This window comes from Tauraco erythrolophus, chromosome 24 (assembly GCF_009769465.1).
Source record: "Tauraco erythrolophus isolate bTauEry1 chromosome 24, bTauEry1.pri, whole genome shotgun sequence".
Lineage (NCBI taxonomy): Eukaryota > Metazoa > Chordata > Aves > Musophagiformes > Musophagidae > Tauraco > Tauraco erythrolophus.
In genome coordinates, this window is record NC_141488.1 from 5,800,174 (window position 1) to 5,822,965 (window position 22,792).

At 55.0% G+C, this 22,792-nt stretch overlaps 1 protein-coding gene across 1 annotated transcript in view; it reads right to left on the reverse strand.

The window, feature by feature from the left end:
• MACF1 (microtubule actin crosslinking factor 1) overlaps nucleotides 1-22,792 on the reverse strand; it is a 156,167-nt gene that overhangs the window by 21,979 nt on the left and 111,396 nt on the right. The window contains 35 exon segments of the mRNA XM_086626033.1: nucleotides 274-348; nucleotides 587-741; nucleotides 901-1,063; nucleotides 2,271-2,434; nucleotides 2,975-3,092; nucleotides 3,431-3,619; nucleotides 3,745-3,888; nucleotides 3,971-4,024; nucleotides 4,026-4,100; nucleotides 4,350-4,544; nucleotides 5,244-5,403; nucleotides 5,568-5,737; nucleotides 5,969-6,088; nucleotides 6,222-6,428; nucleotides 6,557-6,712; nucleotides 7,520-7,693; nucleotides 8,012-8,140; nucleotides 8,507-8,704; nucleotides 8,857-9,012; nucleotides 9,114-9,287; nucleotides 9,389-9,490; nucleotides 9,994-10,095; nucleotides 10,201-10,323; nucleotides 11,095-11,321; nucleotides 12,067-12,298; nucleotides 14,193-14,396; nucleotides 14,998-15,216; nucleotides 15,573-15,680; nucleotides 17,210-17,329; nucleotides 18,125-18,331; nucleotides 18,478-18,719; nucleotides 19,626-19,710; nucleotides 20,365-20,691; nucleotides 21,129-21,288; nucleotides 22,064-22,230. Coding sequence (XP_086482159.1) covers nucleotides 274-348; nucleotides 587-741; nucleotides 901-1,063; nucleotides 2,271-2,434; nucleotides 2,975-3,092; nucleotides 3,431-3,619; nucleotides 3,745-3,888; nucleotides 3,971-4,024; nucleotides 4,026-4,100; nucleotides 4,350-4,544; nucleotides 5,244-5,403; nucleotides 5,568-5,737; nucleotides 5,969-6,088; nucleotides 6,222-6,428; nucleotides 6,557-6,712; nucleotides 7,520-7,693; nucleotides 8,012-8,140; nucleotides 8,507-8,704; nucleotides 8,857-9,012; nucleotides 9,114-9,287; nucleotides 9,389-9,490; nucleotides 9,994-10,095; nucleotides 10,201-10,323; nucleotides 11,095-11,321; nucleotides 12,067-12,298; nucleotides 14,193-14,396; nucleotides 14,998-15,216; nucleotides 15,573-15,680; nucleotides 17,210-17,329; nucleotides 18,125-18,331; nucleotides 18,478-18,719; nucleotides 19,626-19,710; nucleotides 20,365-20,691; nucleotides 21,129-21,288; nucleotides 22,064-22,230 — 5,601 coding nt within the window.

Here is a 22,792-nt window from a genome sequence, read left to right on the forward strand (position 1 = left end):
GGGCCGGCGGGGCGGCTGCCCCACAACAGGGCCACTTTTATGCTCTCCTGCTTTGGGGAACGCCCTGGGGCGAGGACGGCGCTGGGCAAACACGGCCCGGTCACCTCCGCCAGGAGCCGGAGGACGAGGTCTCCGTCCCAGCCAGGGGAGCCCAGGGGGGTCTGTGTCCCTACCCCGACACCAGGCTGGGCACCCCAGCGGCGGTCCCTCCCCGGGTGGGAAGGGGAGCGGGGTCTGTGCCGCCGGGGCAGCGTTCGGCCACCTGTGCCTTACCCGGTATTTGTTCTCGCCGATCTGCTCCACTTGGAATCTCTTGGCACACTTGCACTGGGCCACTTGCCTGGTGACCTGCCATCATCAATGAGAGAGGTAAGGGACCAGGATTTTGGGAGTCTCTCCCATTACACGCAGCCCTAAGCAGCCCTTCCTTCAAAAACACGGCAGGCACTGGTGGTACCAGTCAATTATTTTGGCTCACCACCACCGCAATCCTTTTTCTTCCCCCTCCTCCTCATCTTCCTCACCATCAACCCACGGCGTGGGCCACCCCAACAGCCCCAAACACCCGTGTCCTTCAGTGCTTCACCTCATCTTCGATCTTGTCAGCATCAGTGGTGGGGCGGTAGGCGTCCTTGTTGGGATGGAGAGCAGCCACAAACTCATAGTAATCGATGTAGCCGTCGCCGTCACGGTCAAAGATGTCGGCCACCGCGGTCATCTCCAGCTTCGTGGTGGGGAATTCTGGAAGGGGAGAGGAATGAGCAACCGATGAGAGGACCTCACTCACGGATTGGGTTGAAGACTGTGCTCGGACATCCCCAGCTCTCTTGAGCAGGGACAACCTCTCGTCACCCCGAGGTGGCTGTTTTCCAAGCTCGTTTCGGGCAGGCAGGGACTTACTAGAGGCCAGGATGCCATCGATAAACTCCTGTCGAGTGATCTTCCCATCTTGGTCTTTGTCGATGCGCCGGAAGAAGTCCATGACGCGGGATTTCTTGTGGTTCATCCAGCGCATGTACTTCTTCCGCCAGACGTCGAAGTCGAAGTTCGCAAACTCCTTCAACTGGAAGGAAACCCAAGAGAGTCAGCACGGGAAAATCCCCGACGGAGCAGCACCCCCGGCTCTACAGCACCCTAACCCACCAGCCTCCGGGGAGCCCGAGCTCCCGGCGCTGAGGCTCACCGCCCCCCCTCCCAGGAAGGTTTATGTGGGTTTATCTGGACGACCCCTGTTAACGAGAGAACCACTCAAATCCACTTCCCAGAACAGAAGGACACACAGCATCGCCGACAGCCACCACGTGGACCGCGCACCACGGAACCATCGCCACGGGATGCAGCACCCGCCGCCGTGGCACACGTACACACACGCAGATACCAGCTACCGGCACACGGACACACACACCCACCCCCCTATGTCTCTGCTCGGGCGACTGGGGACGGTTCCTCACCCAGGATTTCACCTAACGGCTCACCAGGCTCTGCCCGGGAGGATACCCACTGCTGGCACTGTTTTGGGCGCACATCTTCCCTCTCCCTTTCCGTCTAAGCAGCCGGGAAGGGATTTCTGGCTCATGTTCCAGGTAAGACGGCGGCTGGGGCACACCTCAGCTCTGCCAACTCTGGCACCTCGGCTCTGATGAGCCGCTCACCCTCCAATTTAAACTAATCCCTTTTTATCCCCCTCCTCGAAAAGGACCCCCGCGACCCCGCCAGCTAAAGCGGCTCTCAGCCAGGTAACGCCACAATTTTTAGTGCTTTTTTTTTTGGTGTGTGTCTTTCTTTCTCTAAACATTCTCGGAAGTGAAAGCAACAAAGAAAAAAAAACATTAATACGTATAAACTGAACTGACCTACAGCAAAAGCAACGAAAAACAAAAACACTCACTTCTGGGCATAGCTGCTTTGTTAAGCATAAATAAAAACAAAAATTCCATTAGATGTTTGGAAAAGATATAGACAGTAATTGTTAAACTAATTACTAGGAGCAAAGCAGGCCTGGCTGTCATTACCTCTACAGATACCGGCTGCAGGGGCACAAAGCAGTTCATTAATGTGCAGTTAATTACAGAAGGCACTTTTCAGCCTTAATATTTTAGGAATTATTTTTTTCTTTTTTTTTGGCATTTGCAGAAAGGCAGCAGGAACCGTCTGCAGGGGCTGTGCGATTCCAGAGGCAGCACTAATTTAAGATGCTTGTCGCACCTCTCCGGTGAGCGACCCCTGGCACCGCTCCCCCCCGCCAGCCCAGAGCACTCGGGGGCCGTTACCTCCTCCAGCCTGTCCAGGGCATCGTTGAGCTTTCGCTGTCGCTCCAGCGCCAGCAGCCAGACCTGCTGCCAGCGGGCTGAGAGCTGGTTTATCCGGGGGTTCTTTGTTTCCGACTGGGAGATAATGGGTATGCTGGGGGGAGCAGCCTGGCTCAAGGATTTTCCTGGAAAAAAGGAGAAAAGGACTCGGTTGAGGTGGTGTCCATGGGTTGAGCGAGTCCGAGCGGTTCAGGGAAGAGCAGCAATGAAATTGATTTTATTTTTCAAACAGAAAACCTCCCACGGCCTCGCTGGGTGCTCCCTGAAGGGACGCAGAGTCCCCAGGTGGGAGGACGGGGTGACGGATGGATCCACACCCAAACCCCGCGTGGCGCTCCCTTCACGCACGGAAATTCACGCTGGACTTTGGCTTCAGGACACAACGTTAAAGACGACCCCAAAACCTCATCACAAAGCACCCGCAGAGCGAAAGCGAAGAGCAGGGGCAGCACGAGCTCCCCGGCGCGCAGCACACCCCGGCACGGGCGCTCGGGCAAATGCCACCTGGATTTTCCCCTCCTGACAAATTCCAACCGCCTTCCTGGTGGCAGTCGATGCAGGATGCCTTGTTAATTGATAATCAAAGTTAATTAGTTTCCTAGGCATTTCATTTCCTCCCATCATAGCACGTTTCACCGAAAGCCACGTAGCGAGCGGAGACGTACTGTTGCCACGAGACTTCTCGATGAAGGGCCCGTGGGGGGGCTCGGTAGCCTTCCTCTTGTACGTCTTCGTCACCCGGTCCACGTCTGGCTGTTTCCGTGTCATCTCCTCCATAAACGACTGTCAAAACACAGAAGGGACATGAAAACATTTGCTGTTTCGAGCTGTTTTCTGTCTCCTGTTGCTCCAGATCCTCCCTGGGACATGCCAAGCCCGTAGCAGAGATGGGTGCGTTAAGCACTGGCCACGGGGGCTTGTGGTCAGGCTGCTGCTTGGGTCTGCAGATGCTGGAGTTCACCCCCCAGGGCTGGCTCTGCTCCCCGGTGACAGCTCCGCTTGGGTCACACGCTGTTTTAACAGGGACTTCCAAGAGAAGTCAATGCCTCTTCCATGGAGGGGCAGGAAAAGTCAACCCTGCCCCTCTCCCGAGTGCCCGCCGTGTTCGGCACCGGGCTCACCTGGTGTTCAGAGATGAGGGCTTTGACCTGCTCGATGTTTTGTGGCATGGCCTCCTGGTCCCGCTGGATCAGGGTCGTCTCAGCCCACTGGATCCAGGCCAGGAGCTCCTCCAGAAGCTCCGCGTTCGCCACCAGCTCGGAAAGCGCAGACTCCAGTCTCTGCTGGTGCTGCTTCGCCCACGTGAGAACCTGTTGGAAAGACAGAGACGACTGTCAGCCCAGCATGGGGAACCTGGGGCAGGAACCAACACCCCACGGCCATCCCTGGTGCTGTGGTGGCCACCACTGCCAACCACCATCAGCCTAGAACTCACCTCCTCGAACCTGGCTCGGATGATGGTGATCCAGTGTTTGACGGTGGTGATGCAGTCGGGATGGCAGGCGGCCAGGATGACCTCCCCCATGCCCACCGCCGCGTTCACGTCCGCTCTCTTCTCTTCCACTTTCTTCATGAACTCCTGAAAGGCCCAAGTGAATTATCTTACAATATCCTCCCCCCACAAATTCCCCTCGGGGCTGTGTTTTGGAGCTCCCCGCTACCTTGTGCGCGTCAATGAGGGACTGCAACGCCTCGGCATCGTCGGGCAGTGCCCCCCCGAAAGCGCAGGGACTGCTCTGCCTCCGAGAGCCACTCCAGCAGCATGTGCACGGCCGTCCGGAACTCCTCTGCCTGCGGAGACAAAAGCACAGGCGTGAGCCCTCCTCCTCCCGGAACGGGCCACTCCGTTCACCGCCGAGAGCTGGAGACACAAAGGGCTGAAAGGGACTTTAAAACCAAATTAAAACAGGGGATTTTAATCAAGGAGATCAGTCCCTGGCCAAAACCTCTTCTCTTGAGGTTTGTGTTGACCTCCCGGGACAAACCTGCAGCCCCAGCAAAGCTCTCTGGGACTGTTCCCAGCCCCAATCTTCTGCTCACCTGCTTCAAGGCCTGTTCCAGACGGGTTTGTTTGGACACGGACAACTTGCACACCGTGTCCCACCGGTTGCTCAGTTCCTGCAGCTGCACCTTCACCCAGGTCGTGTCATCCCGGCTGTTCTCAATGAGCTCCCGGCCGGAGCGCTTGAGCACCTGGACCGTCCCCGTGCGCTTCCCCAGCTCCTTCTGGAAGACCTGGATGGAGAAAGGGAAGATGATGAGTGGGGCCAGTCAGTCCCAGTTGGTTGTGAAGGGGCAAAAAACCAGGGGCACATCTGAAATAGTCTGTAACATGGGGTTTGCACCCACACCAGGGATCCACCACAACCTGGTGTGATGGCAGGGCGGGTGCGCAGGGAGCTCGACAGTGCTCAGCACATTTTGGTGAAAGTGCACATGGGCAGGAGCCCCAACTTTCCACCCTGGCAGAAGCGGTCGTGATATGGAGCGGGCCAGCTCCAGCCCAGGAGCTCTGGCTGCAAAGGCAGCAGCTGCCTTGAACGGAAGCCCAAGCCCTGTCCAGGGATTTCAGCATATGACCTCATCCAAACTCGGGAGCACCAGTCTCTAAGACATGCCGGAAAGAACTGCCAAGACCAAAGTTTATAGAGGACTAGAAATTCAGCCACCTTTTCAAAACTAAACCCTCCACAGATCTGTCTGACAGTGTCTTGGAAGAACAGAGCTCCAGCTCCTGTACCCTTCCCAGTAATGCCAAAGTTTCTTCCCACTTATTCGCCCTGGTTTTGCTCTCCTTGTCCACCGCAGCAAAGCAAAGCGGCGAGACATGTGGCTCTGCAGCAAGGCACCAGCTCCAGCTCCTCTGTTCTTTGGCTCTTGGGGAAGACGAGCCCCACTCACATCCCAGAAAAGAGCTGGAAAAGGTGCTCTCACCTTGTGAGCATCCATCAGGTTCATGACCAGATCCAGGTCACCGTGGACAGGCTGGTCTTCAGCCAACTGGGGTTCCACCTTGTAGAGCCAGTCCACCAAAGCCTGCAGTGCATCCATGAACTGGCCAGAGAACAAGAGGGCTTCTTCCAGCTTGTGCTGCCTGAAAAACAAACACCTCCGTGGACTTCCATGAATAAACTCGTCTCCATTTGTCATGTGCCAGTGACTTCCACCCCATGAAACCCCCTCCCCTTCTCTGCTCTCCACTTTGGTAAGAATCCTCGGCAAACGACCCTGTTGGTACAATGTTGGGGCTGGACTTACCTTTCCACGGATTTGCCGCACACCGTGTCCCACTTATCCCGGACTTCTCCCAGTAAATTGTCCAGCTTTTGAGTGTCATCTGCAAGCAAGGCTTTTTCTTTGAGGGCTCTGCCTGTTCTGATGGTGGTGTCGTAGACGGGCTGCTTGCCCCCCAGTGTCTTCTGGAACTCCTGGGAACCGGAGACAAAACAAAACTGCTTCAGAAAGCCTGGCCTTGGCTTTCTGAAGACACATGGTGCTTGCGAAGATCCCCAGTTGAACGTTCTCCATGGCAGCAGTAGGCACGGACATGCCTTTCCCCTGTCCTGATGGCAGAGGAGATGCTGCCCGGTTCCCCCTCCCAACACAGCACCATTCCACCCAGTGTCCAGCGCCCAGGTCTCACTTTGGCGAAGCTCTACCTTGTGTTTGGAGAGCTGGAGCTTGATTTTGTCGGGATCATTGGAAATCTCCAGTTCCGAGTCCAGGTGATTCTCTGCATCCTCCAGCCAATCAATCAGTTTCTTCCAAGCTTCGTGGAACTGCAAAGAAAACAGGAACAAGTCTGAAACTTAACGCTGGTGGTGTCCCCAGTCCCCTTCTGATTTTGGGACCTCCTGCCCTCCAAGGCTGGCCATACCTCGGGGTCTGTTGCACCCTTCCCATGTTTCTCACCTGTTTGGCTCGTTTCCTGGCATCATCAAGAGCCCGTCCCCGCTCCACCGAGCGCTGGACGACCTTCTCCCAGCGGGACTGGACGCTCACCAGCAGGTTCTTGATCAACACCACGTCCTGCTTTTGACTGAGGAACTTCAGCTGGTTCCCGGTTTGGTCTAGCTCGATGATCCGATCCCGATGAGCGTTCACCTCGTTGGCAAACACCTGTGAACAGCAAAGACATCCTCCCATCTGTAAGGGGAGCTGGATGTGCCTGAGAGCACGGGGCAGATGAGGTGCCACCCTTGCTCCCTCCATCCCGGGGAGCTGTCGGATGCTCACGGCACCGGTACCTTGTGCTCATCGATCTGGGCCAACACAGCGTTGAGGATGAGGCTGGCCGGGGGCGCGATGTTCAGGCTCTGCTCGGCCAACGTGAGCCAGTTGATGAAGTCCTGGAGAGAGTTCTGGAAGTCCGTGGCCAGGGCCAGCGCCTCCTCCAGCTTCGCCTGCCGCAGCGGGGAAGGAGAAAGGGAGGAGGGGAATAAAAAAACACAACATGGAGGGTGAGAGCTCACGATCTGTGGTTTTGCAGACAGAGGCAACCTTTGTGTCCCTGCCGAAACGTCCTTCTAACAGGAACCTCATCGCCTCGGCCGGGGAACGCGACTTGTTTACCAAGGGGAGGGGGTTTCAGTGAAAGCCACCGCTTTCTTTCAAAACAAGAATCGCCCCTGAAAGGGGAGACCTTCATCGGCACACGAGCAGCTGCGTCACCCTCAGCTTCCCGAGAAAAGGATCGCCATGGGGAGAGCGGCTCGGGAAATGAGGTGGATGGTATTTCGACGGTAACAGCTGCAGCACCGCAAATTTATTCTGGGCTGAGGCCACCGCGTCCCTTGTTTCATCTCATCGCCGGCCAAAAGCCGAGGACGGAATCGGCTCCGGGGAGGATTTGGCTCGCCGTCTCGCGGAGGACCAACAAAGCCTGCCTTTCAGAGCCACGCGGGGCTTCTTCCCACTTCTCCTCTAAATTAACCCCGAAGACAATTTTACTCCAATCTCCCATGTGACTTAACCAACTCTGACAACTAGAAAAAAACCCCAACAGCCTGATGCTCGGACAGCACCATGGGAAAGACAAACTCAACCAGTGCAACCAAGAGAAATAAAAAACCCCCATCTCATCCCTCCTCTCCATCCCTGATCCAGCCCTAATCGGCTCCATCCCTCACGGGAAAGGAGAGCAGCAAAGCAGGGAGCAACTGCTGTTGGAGCAGCCGCTGGGGCAAGGCTGGACAGCATCTCAACACTACCTTTCTCTCCTCCATCTTGGTGCTGACCAGGCACCACTTCTGCTCCAGCAGCGCTACGCTCTGCTCCGTCTTCGAGCCGGAGCCGGAGTCGTCGCGGTTCAGCAGCATCAGTCGCCCCTTGGCCAGCAGTTGGCTGTAGATGTCCTCCTTGGCTTTCAGCTGGCTGTACAGCTCCTACAAAGGAGGCACCACCAAAGCGTTAGACAAAAGGAAGAGCTCGGAGAGGGGCCACAGCTCGCGGCGACGCAGGGTGGAGAGATGATGAGGTTCAGGGTGGGCAGCACAGCGACAGCGGCACGTCGCTTTGAGCAGAGGAAGGTGGTTCAAGCATCACGATGCTTGTCCCAGGCACCAAAAGCAAAATTCGGTAAGAGAGACCAGAGGAGCACTACTCTTCCCATCAGGTAGAGGAGCAAGAAGCTTCGATGCTGACATTTGACAGACAGGAGCCCGCTGAATTCAAAGTATTTAAAATCTCTCCTAAGAAATTACCATGTGGGCATTGAGCTGTTCCCGGGCAGTTTCTGGCAGACCTCCTGTGGGTTTCGATGCCGACAATTGGCTCTCCATCCTCGTTAGCCACAGGAGGAAATCTTCAATCTCACCATGGAAACCCTGGGCCTGTTCGGGAACATATAATGGGCCCCGGATCAGATGACATCAGCCACCATTGATCGTGTGCCAGGGTTAACGCTGCGTTTGCTTCAAAAACCAGATAAAGAGGCAGAGCCGGACGCAGCAGCGCGTTAAGGAAGGTCACACATGGTACCTCCTTAGGCACACGGGTGGGCCTGGTCCCCGCCGTGCCCCTGGGCAGGCACCGAACCGCTCCGGGACAAAGAGTTAAATGAAAAACTGGCACAAAAAAAAATCCCAGCGTGTCTCTCTAACTCCTTCCCCCTTCATCTCCCCCCAAGGCACAGGGGCGAGCAGACCCTCCGCAGCTCCCCGTGGCACAGGTAGGGTACCCCCACGCTTCTCCCCGACCTGCTGGAGCGTGGACTGCAGCTGCTGCTCCCTTTCCTCCGTCTTCTGCAGCACCGACTCCCAGCACGAGTTCAGCTTCTCCAGGCGGCTGCGCAGGCTGCTGGCGTCGTCCCCCGCGCTCGACTCCAGCAGCTCATTGCCCGCTTTGTTCACGGTCTCCACGGTCGCTTGGTGGGCCAGGACGTCGTTCTTCAGCACCTACACGAGATGTGGTGGGCAAACGTTGGGGACCTCTCTAGAGCACCTCGTTAATTCCTGCCTGCTCTCAGGGACTTGAACCAACTCAAACCCTTCGTGGGAAATAAAATCCTGCAACCGGAATACGCGAAACACGGAGCGGGAGTACTCACGTGGTGCTTCGCGAGCTCAACCTCGATGACTTTTGGGTCTCCGTTGATGGGTTTTTGAGCGTCGAGCAGCTCCTCGGTGTGGGTCAGCCAGGCCATCAGCTCCGCCAACGCGTGCTGGAACTGGCCGAGCGCCAGGAGAGCGGCTTCTAACTTATGCTGCACAAGGACAGGGATGGAAACAGGAAAGTTTAAGTCGGGAAGGAGGGGGAGCATCCCAGCGAGTTTCAACCCCACACTTGCCCAGATCTTCTCTCTACCTGTCTGTGAGCAATCTTCTCGCCCAAATTCTCCCAGAGATGTTTCAGCTCTGTCAGTGGTTCCTTTATGATGTCTCTGTCTGTCTCATCTGTAGCTTTTTTAAGCATCAGTTCACCTTGGTGATTAAGCTTTTCCATCTCAATCTGCTGCTGGTAAACCTCCATTTTAAACTCCTGCCAAAACAAGCGGGACAAAAACCAGGATGAATCACTGGAGCTCCAGCCCTGTGAGGCAACACGAGCGCTGAAGGAGGGGTCCCGCTCCGCCAATGTACCTTCATCTCGTTCATTTGCTCCTTGACTGTGTTGAGGTCGGTGCCGACGGGTGACATGTTGCAGAGTTTGATGACAGCGTTGTCCAACCAGTCGAACATGGCCTGAAACGAGCACAGACACCGTTAGCGACGGCAGCGTTCTGCTGGTGGCCGGCCGGGGAAGCAGGGCAGGTGTCTCCAGCTCCCCATCACCACGAAACTTTGCCGAGCGGCATCTCTGCCCTAAAAGACAGTGCCCGCTTCTGCAAGCTCCTTCCTCCCCGCTCCTTCCTCCCCGCTCCTTCTCCCAGCAGAAGGACCTAAGGGTAGCGAAGCTCATCCTGCTGATTCGCGCAGAAACCAAGAAGGGTTTGGGAAAACAAACGCTTTTGGTTGGAACTAGATGATCTTTGAGGTCCCTTCCAACTCTCTAACCGTTCGAATCAAATATCTGCTCTTCTGTGGAGCTGGTTGTTGAGCTCAGGCTCTATCAGAGGCTGCAAACGCTCAGCCAGGAGATGCTTTCCGCTTTGCATTAGTGCAAACCCCAGTACAACACCAGGAAGAGGGTCTGCAGTGGTGTTGCCAAGGTCTACCCACTCCACGCAAACAGCCCTGCTTCTTACTTGCAGCGTATCTTGGTATTGCACAGCCGACTGCATGGCTTCTTCCAGCTTTTCAAGTCTTTCCTTCCACGTTTTGTTCAGGTTTTCCCACGCGTTGTTCATCTGCGGAACACAAGATTGCCCACAAAATTCGTTAAGCTTTCCCGCCAGAGCTCCCACTCGCTCCTACCTGATTTTATCTGAAGGAGAGGCTGCTGCTTCTCCTACCTCATCAATGCTCTTCTTCACTTCTGGTTTCTCAGTTTCGCCACAGGCAAAAATTAAATCAGTTCCAAGGAGGCGGATGAACTCCAGCTCTTCGTGCAACCCATCCGTCTCCTCTTTAATGGTCTGCATGTGACACAGTGACAGAAGAAAAACGTGTTATTATTAAAGGCTCTTCCAAAATCGTCCTATGAACCAGTGGGAGAGTCCTTCTGCTCCGGTGCCTCACACCCTGGCCGACAGGACTGGGTTCCAGAGGGAGCAGGTGGCCGTCCTGCTCACTGGCACGGCCACCACTGACTCGCTCTGCTCCCACCTCTGGCTTGGGGAAAGGAAAATAAGAACATCTGCATTTAGCCCGACGTGTGTCCGAACCACCCGCCTGAAGATGCTGTTTACAAGAGCTGCACTGTTTACAGGAATATTTTGTCAATATAGGAATTAGTTTTTGAGGCTCCAAAGTCGCAAACCAAAGCTGGAACAGTTACAAAAAGGAAAGAGCAAGGACCAACTTAGCAAAGCATCAGGAAACATCCCTGCTCCCCAAGGTCCAAGTCAATCCACCTGAAGTGGATTTCACCGCTTATGTGAAACAACCAACACCGCACAAATCCGACCCCGGCCTGCTTTACACTTATCTCCGCTCTAACCAAACTCCAAACATGCGCTTCCCACGCTGGACACGGCTCAGCTCCTCCGACTGCGGCTGGGAGCAGAGCCCTGCAGCCTTCACATCACTCAAAAGGAGTGGGCACACAACGCTGACCACGTGCTTGGTGAGTTTCCCAAACCAGGAGCAGATCCACCTCTGGCCATGGTCAAATCTGAGATCTGTCCCAGTTCAGCTTACAAGCTGGGTGCAAAGCTCCTTACACGGTACCGTCCCCTGGTCCTCACCTCTGCTGCCTCCACCTGCTGCTTGATGATGGAGGGGTCAATGCCTGGGCTCTCCAGGTCGTGAACAATGTCCTGCGTGTCTTTGATGGTCGTCAGGAGGGCTGCCATGTCGTACCAGAACTTCTCTGCAAGCTCCAAGACATCAAGGAACTTCATTTCACGTTCCTCAGCCCGAGCTTTGATGTCTTCCCAGAAGAAGACCATCTGATCCAACTTATCCTGGATTACTGAGAAAAGGAATGAAAACATTTATTGAAGAAGGAAACGTTTTTACAACTCAAAAGCATTCTGCAAACACTTTCCACTTAGAAACAGTCAACAATTATTCAAATGGGAATTAAAGATGACCAGGACTATCAGAGCATTAACTTTGAGAGATACTGGGGAACATGAGAAACTCCAGCTTGCAGAAGTAAAGCCTTTATTTATGTGCAGGCAAGCTCAGGGCAAATTTCCCCACACACTCTCCTCCAATGAACCTCTGTTCCGGCCACCTCTAGCGTGAAGTCTACTTTCACCCAGTCCATGAGCTGGCTGTTGAGCTGCCAAGAAAGGTGCCAATTAGTGTCAATTGCGTTGACAGGTCTTTTTGTGCTGAGGATGTTCCTTCCCTCCATTAGATGCTGAATCGACACCAATAAATCATTTCACAGGGGCCACCAACAGTTGCCACAAGAGACCAGCTCAGGGTGAGGGCTCAGCTTGGCTGAGCTGAAACCTCTGTCTGAGTAGCCACAAATACTTCTTTATCCTCTGGCTGATGCCACCCTGGCTGCTCCAGATGGAAGCAAGCACCAGGGATCTTCATACAGAGGAAGCATCTTTCCTCCTAAGGCCAGGAGACCCTCTGAAACAAATGCCCAGGACATCAAAGCCTCCTCAACCGTGATGGAGCCATGGTTTGGGTAGGAGAAGCTGGGCAGTGCTACCAGCCCAGCCAGCACCTCCTCTTAAATCCACCCCCGGCGATACCTTTTGCTGCCAGGTCCTTGTCCGTTCCCTGCGACCGGCCGATCAGCTCCTCCCCGCGGCGTTTCAGAGCCTCGAAGGAAGGTTGCAGCTTCTCCAGCTCCACGCTGGCGTTTTTGTTCTCGCTGATGCACTCCCGGATCTTATCGACCTCGGCGGGGATGAGGGGCGGCACGCGCAGGCGGGAGGATAAGGTCTCCAGCGTCTCCAGCATGGGCTCGATCTTATCGTGGAACTGGAGGAGAGCAAGTCCGTTAGGGCGGGCGAGAGGACGTTAAGCAACGCCGCGTCGCTCCCGGCGCGTGCAACAGCCCAGCGGCCTCTCGGAGAGGACAAATTCCCTGCGACAGCGAGGAGACCCGCAGCTTCCTGCTGCCCCTGCATCCCTCTGCCGCCAACCGCCCCGGGCTGCACCAGCTCCAACCACACGTCAGCCATAATACGGCAGCCGCGAACCGAACACGGCGGCGTTTGTCACCGGGTTCAAACTCTGCCAAATTCACGTTTCCGCCCGCCGTCCCGCTTCTCGCGGGCGGGCGAGAAAACCCCGTGCTGCCCATCCGAGCGCCCGCGCGAAGCCGCTGCTGGAGAAGGGCCCGTGTTTGGTGCCAACGGGAATCTCCGCTTGGTGCAACGGCAGCAAGAAAACCACCCCGGTGGGGTCGGCGGGAGGTGGCACGCGCACGGGCAGCGAGGTGCCACGGGGCTGGGGCTGACACAAGCAGAACCAGAAAGCCAAGAGTGAGAGAGGCAGGGGGTCTAGCAGGGTTGTTGTTATTATTATTATTATTATTATTATTGATATTATTATTATTATTGTATTTTTTTCTTTTCAGAAAAAGTCAACTTTGGCCTTACAAGATCCCAAACCGCCTCTGCTGCTGAGGACAGCTCCACGCTCGGGCTGCCAGCCCCGGTCCCTCTCCGCAGGACACCAGCGCTGGTGTTTCCCAAGTCCCAGGCTCCGAGAGCGGCGAGGAGAGGGGCTCTGGGCTGCCAAGCGGACCGGGAACGCACCGGCTCAGCCAACAAGCAGGAGCAAACTGGCAAGCCCAGCCTAGAGCAGAAAGCTCCACGCGTGGGGGTAAAGCACTCCGCAAGCGAAACCTCTGCTTTGCAGGAAGCATTCCCAGCGGAAGCTGGCCGAGACCAGGCGGCAACGCAACCAAAGCCATCTCCAAAAGGTGATTTCAGGCCCCCGGAGTTAATTTTTAAGCATGTTCTGCTGAGCTGTGCACGGAGCAGAAATAAAAGTCTGGGTGTAAAAGGGAATCAGCCCAAAGAAAGAGCGTAAAGGACCATGGGTGGTGGTTGGGGCTTACCTCCGTGATCTGCAATGGTGGGGCGCAGTCAACACAAGAATGAAATGGGACCATGTGGGGAGGACGGGCACAGGCAGCAACACACACAGATAACACATTCCACAATGGGAGTGAGAGATGAGACGGGAGGGGGGGTGTGGGAGGGGGAAAAACTCGGAGTTAATACAAGTGCAAACCAAGAGAAGTGACTACACAATACAGGAATAAAAAATAAAAACAAAACCAAACACCCAGACATGACAAAAAACCAACTCTGCTACGGTAACACGGGGTGAAACGAAACGTAGTCAGGGGTCATGAACCCTCATGGGCAGAAACTCTTCGTGCCCGTTCTGGACTTTAGCACCTACAGTCTCTGCCCCTTTCACATCTCTGCTCCTGTGGTCACCGAGATGCCCAGACCTGGGAGACGACCGTTAACTCTCCCATACACCGGATCCGGTGGCCGTTGGCCACACGTGCAGCTTATCAGAAATGAAACTTATCTCTCCAAGCTCTTTAAAGAGGCTCTCTGGGGCCCTTCCAACCTTGGGCGGATGCCAAAACAGCCCCTTTGAAAGAGCATCGTTATTGAGGCTGTAAAAATTTATTACCCTATTTACTATGTCAAGATTCCAACGCCTTCGCCCCTCCTTCCACAGCCAGCGCTGCGCCGCAGGAAACTACCCTGGAGGTGTCTGACCACGTCGTGCCTTGTAAAGGTTTTTATGATCACAACACTCAGAATAAAAACCACGTTTCAAAGCACGCGGCTTCCCCAGGGGACTGCGACGGGAAGACTCGGGCTGCTCCGCACCCCAGCGTTACCTGGGTGGACTGCGAGACGGCTTCGTCGAGCGCCAGTGCCCGCTGGCACACCTCCTCCTTGATTTTGGCATACATGGCCTCGGCCGTTGAGTATTTTTCCTGCACCATCTCCCCTTCCTCGGGGTTGAGGTCCTTGAGCTGCGGTCCGATTTTCAGCAGCTTGTCGATGTGCGGCTTGTGTTCCGCGATGGACTCTCTCAGTTGCTAAGGGCATAGAGGTGGGGGGGAGAAAAAGACATTTATTCAGAAATCTATGGAAAGTCCCTGCTTATTTATTCCATGCAAAACTCCAAGAGCGACGACGGTATCTGGTAGTCAGCTCGTGCTGTGCATTTCTTGACCCCAGCATCTGCCAAGCACATGGCACTCGGCTCTTCCTAACATGGCCACAGCTCTGCACGCGCCGGCACACCGCCCGGCACGGGTCCTTCCCCGGCACAGCCAGCTCCTGCCCCTCCCCACGGAGGACGCCACTGAGAAAACCCGCTTTGCAGCTCTCTGCCCTAAAAGCACAAAGCAGTTTTTCCCTGCCACAATCGGGCAGGAGATCCGGAGGCAGCCAGGCTCCCTTGGGTGCAATCCGTATTTTTGTTACGAAGTGCTCACATGGAACTAGTGATTTCCACTCATGGCACACTTGTATTACATAGGCAAGATCTCCAAAAAGAAGAGAATGGGGGGAAAAAAAAAAAAAAGAGAAAAATTCAGAAAAAAAGGCACTCTCGCCCCTGCAAACGAGTGCTTTGTCTCCGTTTAAGGCAGAGGAACCGATGGCACGGGAGATGGAAACGCCACGTCCTCGTACCCTCATGTCCTCCTGCTGCTGCTTGAGCTGCTCGTGATCGATGGCTGGAGGGGGCAGCTGGGAGAGGAGGGTCTGCGTCTCCTCGATCCACGGCTTCAGCTCCTCGTAGGTCTCCCAAAACTGGTTGACCAGGACCTGGGCACGCTCCAAGCGAGCGTAGCGCTCCGAGTTGAGCTGGCTCACGGCTTCGTACTGCTGCACCAGGGACTCGGTTTTCTCCTAAAAAATAAAAATAAAAAAAATAGAAACGAGAGGGAGGAGGGTTAGCGAGGGATGGAAAAGGGGCTCAGGAAAAGCACGCTGCGAGCTGGAAGCACCGTTAGTGGCCTCTCCACGCGCACAAGCTGCAATTCCAATTAAAGCAGCCTCCAAAACCTCTGTTATCCCCCTCCCCATCCCCAAACACCGCAATAAAAATATGCAATAAAAGAGAGTAATAAATGTAAAGAGATTTCTGCTAACGCTGGTGGGAATTACTGAAGTCGGAGGGATTTTAAACTACTTCAGCCTGTGCAAAAGTGGAGCCTTCGCCTCTCCCCCCTCCCCGCTGTAGGAAATAGCAGGGGGAGGCTCACCTGGAGAACAGCTTTTTGTTCCTCCCCGCACGTTCCGAAGATCTCATTGCGCTGCTCGAACAGCTCATCCATAGAGTCTTTGTGCCGAATAATGTCGATGGAAAAAGCCTGCAGAGAGGAAACGTCCAGAGAAAGGAAAGAAATCAGAGCTGAGCCCGACCTCTCCCCCCAGCCCATCCGGGGACCCTCCTGCCCGTGCCCGCTGGAGCGGGCGGCGGAGCTCAGCGCCGCAGAGACCGTGCGAAACTCAGCACAGGCGTCCTGCAGCGCACTGAAAATCTGGCTGGAAATGTGGATTATTGCATGTTTTTCTCATGACTCATCTGCATCAACCTCTCTCTTTCAAAGGCCTCAAAAAAGCTCTTAAAATGAGGTACAAGTCAACTTCCACACCCAGGGTCCTCACCGGAGGAGAAGCTCCACCGTTCCTTCGTTAGCGAACACATTAACCCCCCCAAATGATGCTCTCCAGAACTGCATCTACCAATAACTTTGCCATTCCCAAGGTCCACGCGATTAACAGCAGGAAGCCAAACGGAGCTCAATTTAACTTAACACTCAACGGTTCAGTCCCCCTCCCCTATAACAACGTCTTAGTTTTCTTTTTTTTTTTCCCTAAAACCCAACCCCACTAAGCCTGTGCGCTGCTCCGATTGCCGAGGCTGGTGAGGGATGAAAAGGGCCGTTTATTTAAAGTGCACGTTCTTTCAGGCATGAGCTCATCTCAAAGATACAAAAAAAAAACACCCCAGTGTCTCTTTGTTCCCCGTCTGGCTGCCGGGAAGGAAACGAGGAGTCCCCCACTGCAAGGAACAATGAGCAAAAAGCAAATGGAAAAGCACCCTCATTAATCAATATATACATTTCTCTAAACCCCTCCCGCTGCCAGCACCGGCAAGACCCAGAGCTCGCGCCAGCGGCTGCAGGAAAAACCTTCGGAAGGAGCAGCTCTTCCAAGGGGAGTCCAGGCAAGAGCACTTGGAAAGCCCTGAATGACTGGAGAAGAGAAGGCTCCAGAAGACCTTCTAGCATCTTCCAGTACCTGAAGGAGCTACAAGAAAGTTGGAGAGGGGCTTTGGACAAGGGCGTGGAGTGACAGGACAAGGGGCAATGGCTTTAAACTGAAAGAGGGCAGATTTCGATGAGATCTAAGGAAGAAATTCTTCCCTCTGAGGGTGCTGAGACACTGGAACAGGTTGCCCAGAGAAGTTGTGGCTGCTCCGTCCCTGGCAGTGTTCAAGGCCAGGTTGGATGAGGCTTTGGGCAACCTGGTGTAGTGGAAGGCGTCCCTGTCCATGGCAGGGAGGTTGGAACTGGATGATCTTCAAGTTCCCTCCCAACCCAAACCATTCTATGACCATGCAAAGGTTTCGACTCCTACAAATGGACAGGAGGCTTTTTCCTTCAGAAACCCAACACTTCATTTCTCTAAATCCTCTCTCTCCCTCATTTTTTCCTTTTACTTGCCAAGGACAAGTGCTGTACCTCTCCTGGTGCTCTGGGCTCGGCGACATGAACCCCAGAAGCCTCTCCAGTGTACAGCTGCCCCCGCTGACCCCCAAACCCAGTCCATCACCCAAACCACATCCCTCCTCGCTGCCCACCCCGTCCCCCCCCAGCAGTGACTGCGCACGTACCTTCTGCACCTGCAGCTGAGCCGTCGTCTGGTCTTGCTCCAGGCGGATGGGACCGAGAGCCATCAGCTTCCGCTTGGTCTCCGCCACCCAGGCCAGCTCCGCGTCGGCCGCCTGCTCGTACTGGCACACGGGAGAGGACGGGCAGCACAGGTTAGCAACGGGCAGTGGGGACGGAGCACGCGGAAAACCAGGAGCCACGGTGGGACCCAGCGGGACACGGGGGGCGAACGCCTCACCCGGGCGTGCGGAGGTGGGAGGGGAAGGGGACGTTGGGGCAGACGTGGGTTTCCGACTCCGCGCTCCCCTCCCAGAGCAGTGGCAGCCCCTGTCCCGCAGCTGGCGGCTGCCACAGGTGGTTTTGGGGCACAGAGCGTGCCCCCAGCACAGGTGCTCGACCTCTCTCTACACCCTGCCTGCCCACAGGGAAAGACACCTCCATTTCCCACGATCGCTTCGCTCGCGCGCTCAGCTTCGTGGCGTCGGCGCTCGAAGCCAGCGAGGGCAGTGACTCACAGCACTCCGGTCCGTGCAGAACAAGCCCTTTCTTTCAGAGGACTGTTCTCCTGGAACAAATCCCCACGCTGTCTCAACAGGGGATGACGTTTTTCCAGGGCTGAAAGTCACCTGTCATCGGTTTTACACCGTCTACATCTCCCACCCGCCGCGGTGCTGCCCTGGCATTGTCCTGTCGCAGCCACACGGAACGGGACGGGTCAGAAACCAGCCCCGCTACCACACGCCGCTGGTGGGGTCCATTTGTTTCTTGGCGTTCCCGATGGGATTCAGCCCTCCTGTCGGGACACACTCGCTATCCCCCCCACTGCTGTCACACTGCACGGGCTGGGGTGGTGCTGAGCTGCTTGCTCCTGCTCTGCTGAGAAAACCCATCAGCTGCTGTCGGGGTTACGAAATTACCTGTTGGGATCTCTGAATGGCAGCATCGATCTCCTCCACCCTCTGCTTGACGGTGTCGCTGACCAGCTTGTAGCGCTCGTTGGTGTCTGACACGAGCTTATCCAGCCCTTCGCGGGCTCGCCAGGGAACCAGCTCCAAGAGCGCTCGGCTCACCTCGTTCACCGTGTCCAGGACCAGTCGGTGCTCCATCACCTCCTTCTTCAGCTCCTATGGAAGGCACCCATGGACACATGTCCTCCTCAGCTCTCTGCAGGTGACATCCCTCTCCAGCTCCTCCCCAGCCTCTTGAAACCCCTGCCTGCTCCCATCCTCGCGTCCCCGTCCCTTGGGTGCTGCTCCACCAACCCCCTCACCTTCTGCCTTTGCTGGAACTGGGGTATCTGCTCGCCGGCGGGGGACTGGCCCCCGCTGGAAGCCAACTCCTCCTCCACTTTGCTCATCCAGCCGGTGAGCTCCTCGTGCGTGGACTGGAACTTGGTGGCCAGCTGCCGAGCCTGCTCCAGCGTGCGCAGCGCCTTGGAGCTGGCGGCCGTGATGTCCGAGTAACGGGTCTTAATCCCGTCCAGCTTCTCCTGGATCAGCAGCACCTCCTCCCCTGCGAGAGAGCAGCGAACGGTGCTGGGCTGGGGGGGCTGCAGGGAGGTGTACGCAGCCACCTGCCCTGCCCACCCCCCATTTTAAATAGCTAATTTCAGTCTCACTCTTCTTTCTATCAGTGCAACTTTGCAGCTTATTTTCACAGCCAGGAAGCTACTCTTGGAGCAGACGTTTTCTACCAGCCAGCGTAACGCCCGCGTCCTCCCCGGGAGCGGATGGCAGCGTGCTGCCAAGCCTGCCCTTGCCACAAGCCCCAAAGCCACCAGAACTCAGTTCTCGACTAAGGTGCCACAGCTCCAAGAGAAAACTTCCAGTTGGCCTCTTTACTGCTTTTTCCAACAGGAAAAGAAACCACAGGCCAAATTCTTTGTAATCGCTCTTCCTGCTCCGCGGCTCCCACAAGGACAGAGCTCCGTCCATCTGCTCCGAGCAGACCTGCTCCGAAGGAAACGCATCGCCCCGACCTTTCTTCCCACTCACAAACACAAACTCACACCCACGTGACAACAGCAACAACTGCTCGGTATGGGAAAGCAATATTAGGAAAGGGCCGGGGTGTATTTTTAACCTCTTTCCATGGGATTTAGCAGCTGGACGCAATGAGAAAACCCTCCCTCGCGTCGCGGGGCTGCTCACGTCGGCGGTGGGAACCACCCGCTCCCGAAGCTGCGAGGTTGATGCTCGGGGTTTACTAAGCTGGAGAGCTCGTGGCTCAGCACCCACGTCTGGATGCAAAGCAGCTACTTTGGGAGTATCCCAAAGGAAATTAGACCTGAGGGAGAACAACCTCCCCCGAACAACGTATCCCTGTAGAGTATGGACTTCCCAGGGAAGACCACGTGGAGGACGGGGGAGCTTCCCAGACCCCCACATTGCCCAGAGCGTGCCCAGATCTTCGAGTTACCTGTGGTTTGCTTCAGGAGAGCTTGCCCATTTCTAATGGCTTGGTCCACGTTCTTCTTCCTGTTCACAATTTCCTCGTTCAAAGCCTGCAGGGAAAGGCAAACTGAAGTTACCCTTCTGCGGGCAGGTCCTGGCGTCCTGCCGGCCCGAAATACTACAGCAGAGCACGAACTGCTCCTACTGAGCACGGGAAGGCTGGACAACAGACCTGATACCCTGTCCAGTCAACCTTCTTTTATGGGACTTACTGGGACTTCTGGGACCCAAAGGCTCAAATCTTAGAGCAAATCCATCCCAACCCGCTGGATATGTGTTACTGGAGAACTCGCCCTTGTCTTAGACATAACCTCACTCTTGAAAAGAGCTCGCCCGGGCCCTGGGGAGCGGAAGCAGACAGCTTCTTTGGTGGCCAGCCTGGCTCAGAAAACCCACCAGGCTTTTCAAGTTCTCATTCTTGGAAACAGTATCCAGCTTTCTAAAGGCACGGGGTGGCCAAGCTTGCTCAGACATTGTTCACAAAGCAAACGAATCATTTGAAGTTTCTCCCCCGGGAAACCCGTTTTTGGGGCCACGATTATTGTTTTTTAACACGTCAAATCTCTTTACACTTCTCCAAGCCTAGAAGGGAACCAGCAGCGGAACGAGCTTTGCGCAACTCGAGTCAGACCAGGAAACGAACCCCAAAACCAGATAAACCCAACCAAATAAACAACACAAACATGGAAGAAAACGGAAAATACCAGCTGGTCGGCATGCTGCTTCTGCAGGACGTCCCGTTTGTAATCCTTTACGGATACCGAGCCGAGCTTGTCCTCGACCTCAGCCAGCCAGTTGAGCACTTCCACCTCCTCCTCCCCAAAGAGCCTGGCGTTAGACAGCGCCTGATCCAGCAGCGCTGCCTTCCGGCAGCACCGGTCGTGGACCTCGCCGTAGCGGCTCCGCAGAGAGTCAAGCTTCTCTGCCAGCAGCCTCCGCTCGGCGGCACAGCTCAGGGAGGAGAGGGACTGCCCGACACCGACCGCCCGAGACACGTCGGCCGCGTGGCTCTCTATCTCTTCCTCTAGAGCCTGAATGCCGGGAGGATAAAACGGACAACAGAAAGGAAAATGAGTGAAAAAAAAAAAAAAAAAAAAAAAAGGATTAAACAAAATAATTAAATAAACAAACATAAAAGGGGAAACGGAAACAATGAAGGCAACTGAAGGGATGAAGGAGACACAAAACCCACCCGTGAAAGGGCAAACTGCATCAAACTCAAAAAGGTTTAAAAGGAACACAAGGACAGGGATGGTTTTTCTAGCCAGAGCCAGATGTGTTCGCTGCGAGGACGTCAGATTTTAGTGGTTACCCACGCTGGTGGGTTAGGGGTTTGCAGCCTTTCTCTGGGTAACTCCTCAATACGTGGTCGGGCCAAAAACCTCCTCGCCGTGGCAGAAACAGCCACCTGAGCGGGACCCAACACCAACCACCTCCACCAGCAGCTCCTGCGCACGCAGGGTCCTACCTTGTGGCGACTGATCTGCTGCTGGATTTTGGCAGTCTGGGTACCGATGGGCTCTGAGTTGGCCAGTTTCTTCTCCGTCACCGACAGCCAGTCCGACACGGGCTCTGTGGTTTCGTGGAACTGCTTTGCCAGGACCAAGATGTCCTCCAGCTGCTTCTGCCTATAGTAAGGACATAGTAAAACACTAAGGAGCTGCTCCTCATTGGAGCCAGGCATGGGAAACAGCTTTGAGCAATGGGAAGAGGGAACTGAAGCAGCCCTGTTCGGTGCAAGGGTGATGGCAAAATAAGCTTTTTCCTGCAGCTGTGCTTTTAGGGTCTCGTTCACCCCCGGGGAAGACGGCAGAAAGGCTTCCCCGTTGTGTTGCTTTCCTTCCATTCCCATCACAATCTTGGAGATCATCCAATGTGCTCAGCTCGTGGCTGGGCTCTCGGCATTTCAGAGCCGCTGAGCTCCTGTTCAAGGACAGCCCAGCACTGGTACAAGTCCTAGATGGACAGTCCATCTAGCTGGCAGTGATTTAAAACACTGGGAGGTCAAATCTGGCCCTCAGAAGTGACTCTGTAACCTCAAATATTAGCTTACGTAGCAACAAGCGACTCATAAAGGAGACTCAGGCAGCAGAAAGGTGTCAACAGGATGCTGCTGCTAAAGCTAAATGTTAATGCTTAAAAGAATAAAAATAACACCCATCCCCTGCAGGGAAATTATTTAATCTGAGCTCTTCCCTGCCATTGTAAACCACCGCTATCAACTTCAGCTCCCCAAACAGCCTTTGATTTCTCATGTTTTCCAGCTGTTTCCACGTTTCCAGGATGCATCCGCACAGAAATCTCCGCCAGCTCCCCCGGTGCTGTAACCCCGAGCTCCAGGGCACCACCAGTTGCTGGACGAGCTGGCCTTGGGTTTTTGGCTGGCGGGACAGACTCTCTCACCTGCCGGCCGCCCGGCCCAGCAGCCCTGCCCAGCGGCGCTCCAGGCTCTCCAGCTGGCCCACGATCTTCTCCCGATCCCCGGGCTCGGCCGACTGTGCGATCCTGCCGCCCTCCGCTTGGATCATCTCAACGGTGGCTTTGCGATCGTCCAGGAGTCGTTGGAGGAGCTTTAGCATCAGCAGTGAAACAAAGGAGGATAAAAGTTACCAGATCGGATCAGCAGAACCTCTTCTAGCCCTCCGAGACAGCAAATCTCTAATTGTGGCTGAAAACTGCCGTAAGGACGGGGCTGAGACCGAATCCAGCCCAGCAGGACAGCCTCTGCCATCAAAACCAGTTCAAAAAAGAGAATAATACTATAATAATATGCTTTAACTTTTGGTCAGCCCTGAAGTGGTCAGGCAGTTGGACTAGATGATCATTGCAGGTCCCTTCCAACTGAAATATTCTATTCTATTCTATTCTATTCTACTCCATTCCATTCTACTCCATTGCATTCTACTCCATTCCATTCTACTCCATTCCATTCTACTCCATTCCATTCTACTCCATTCCATTCTACTCCATTCCATTCTACTCCATTCCATTCCATTCCATTCAAGATTCAAAGCACTTCTATGCCAGAGAAGTTTTCAGACGCTTTCCCGTCATCCCCCTCAAACTTATCAAGATCAAGCTTTTAACTTTCACTTTAAATAAATTTCCTCTTCAAAGTCTCAGTACGTCAGA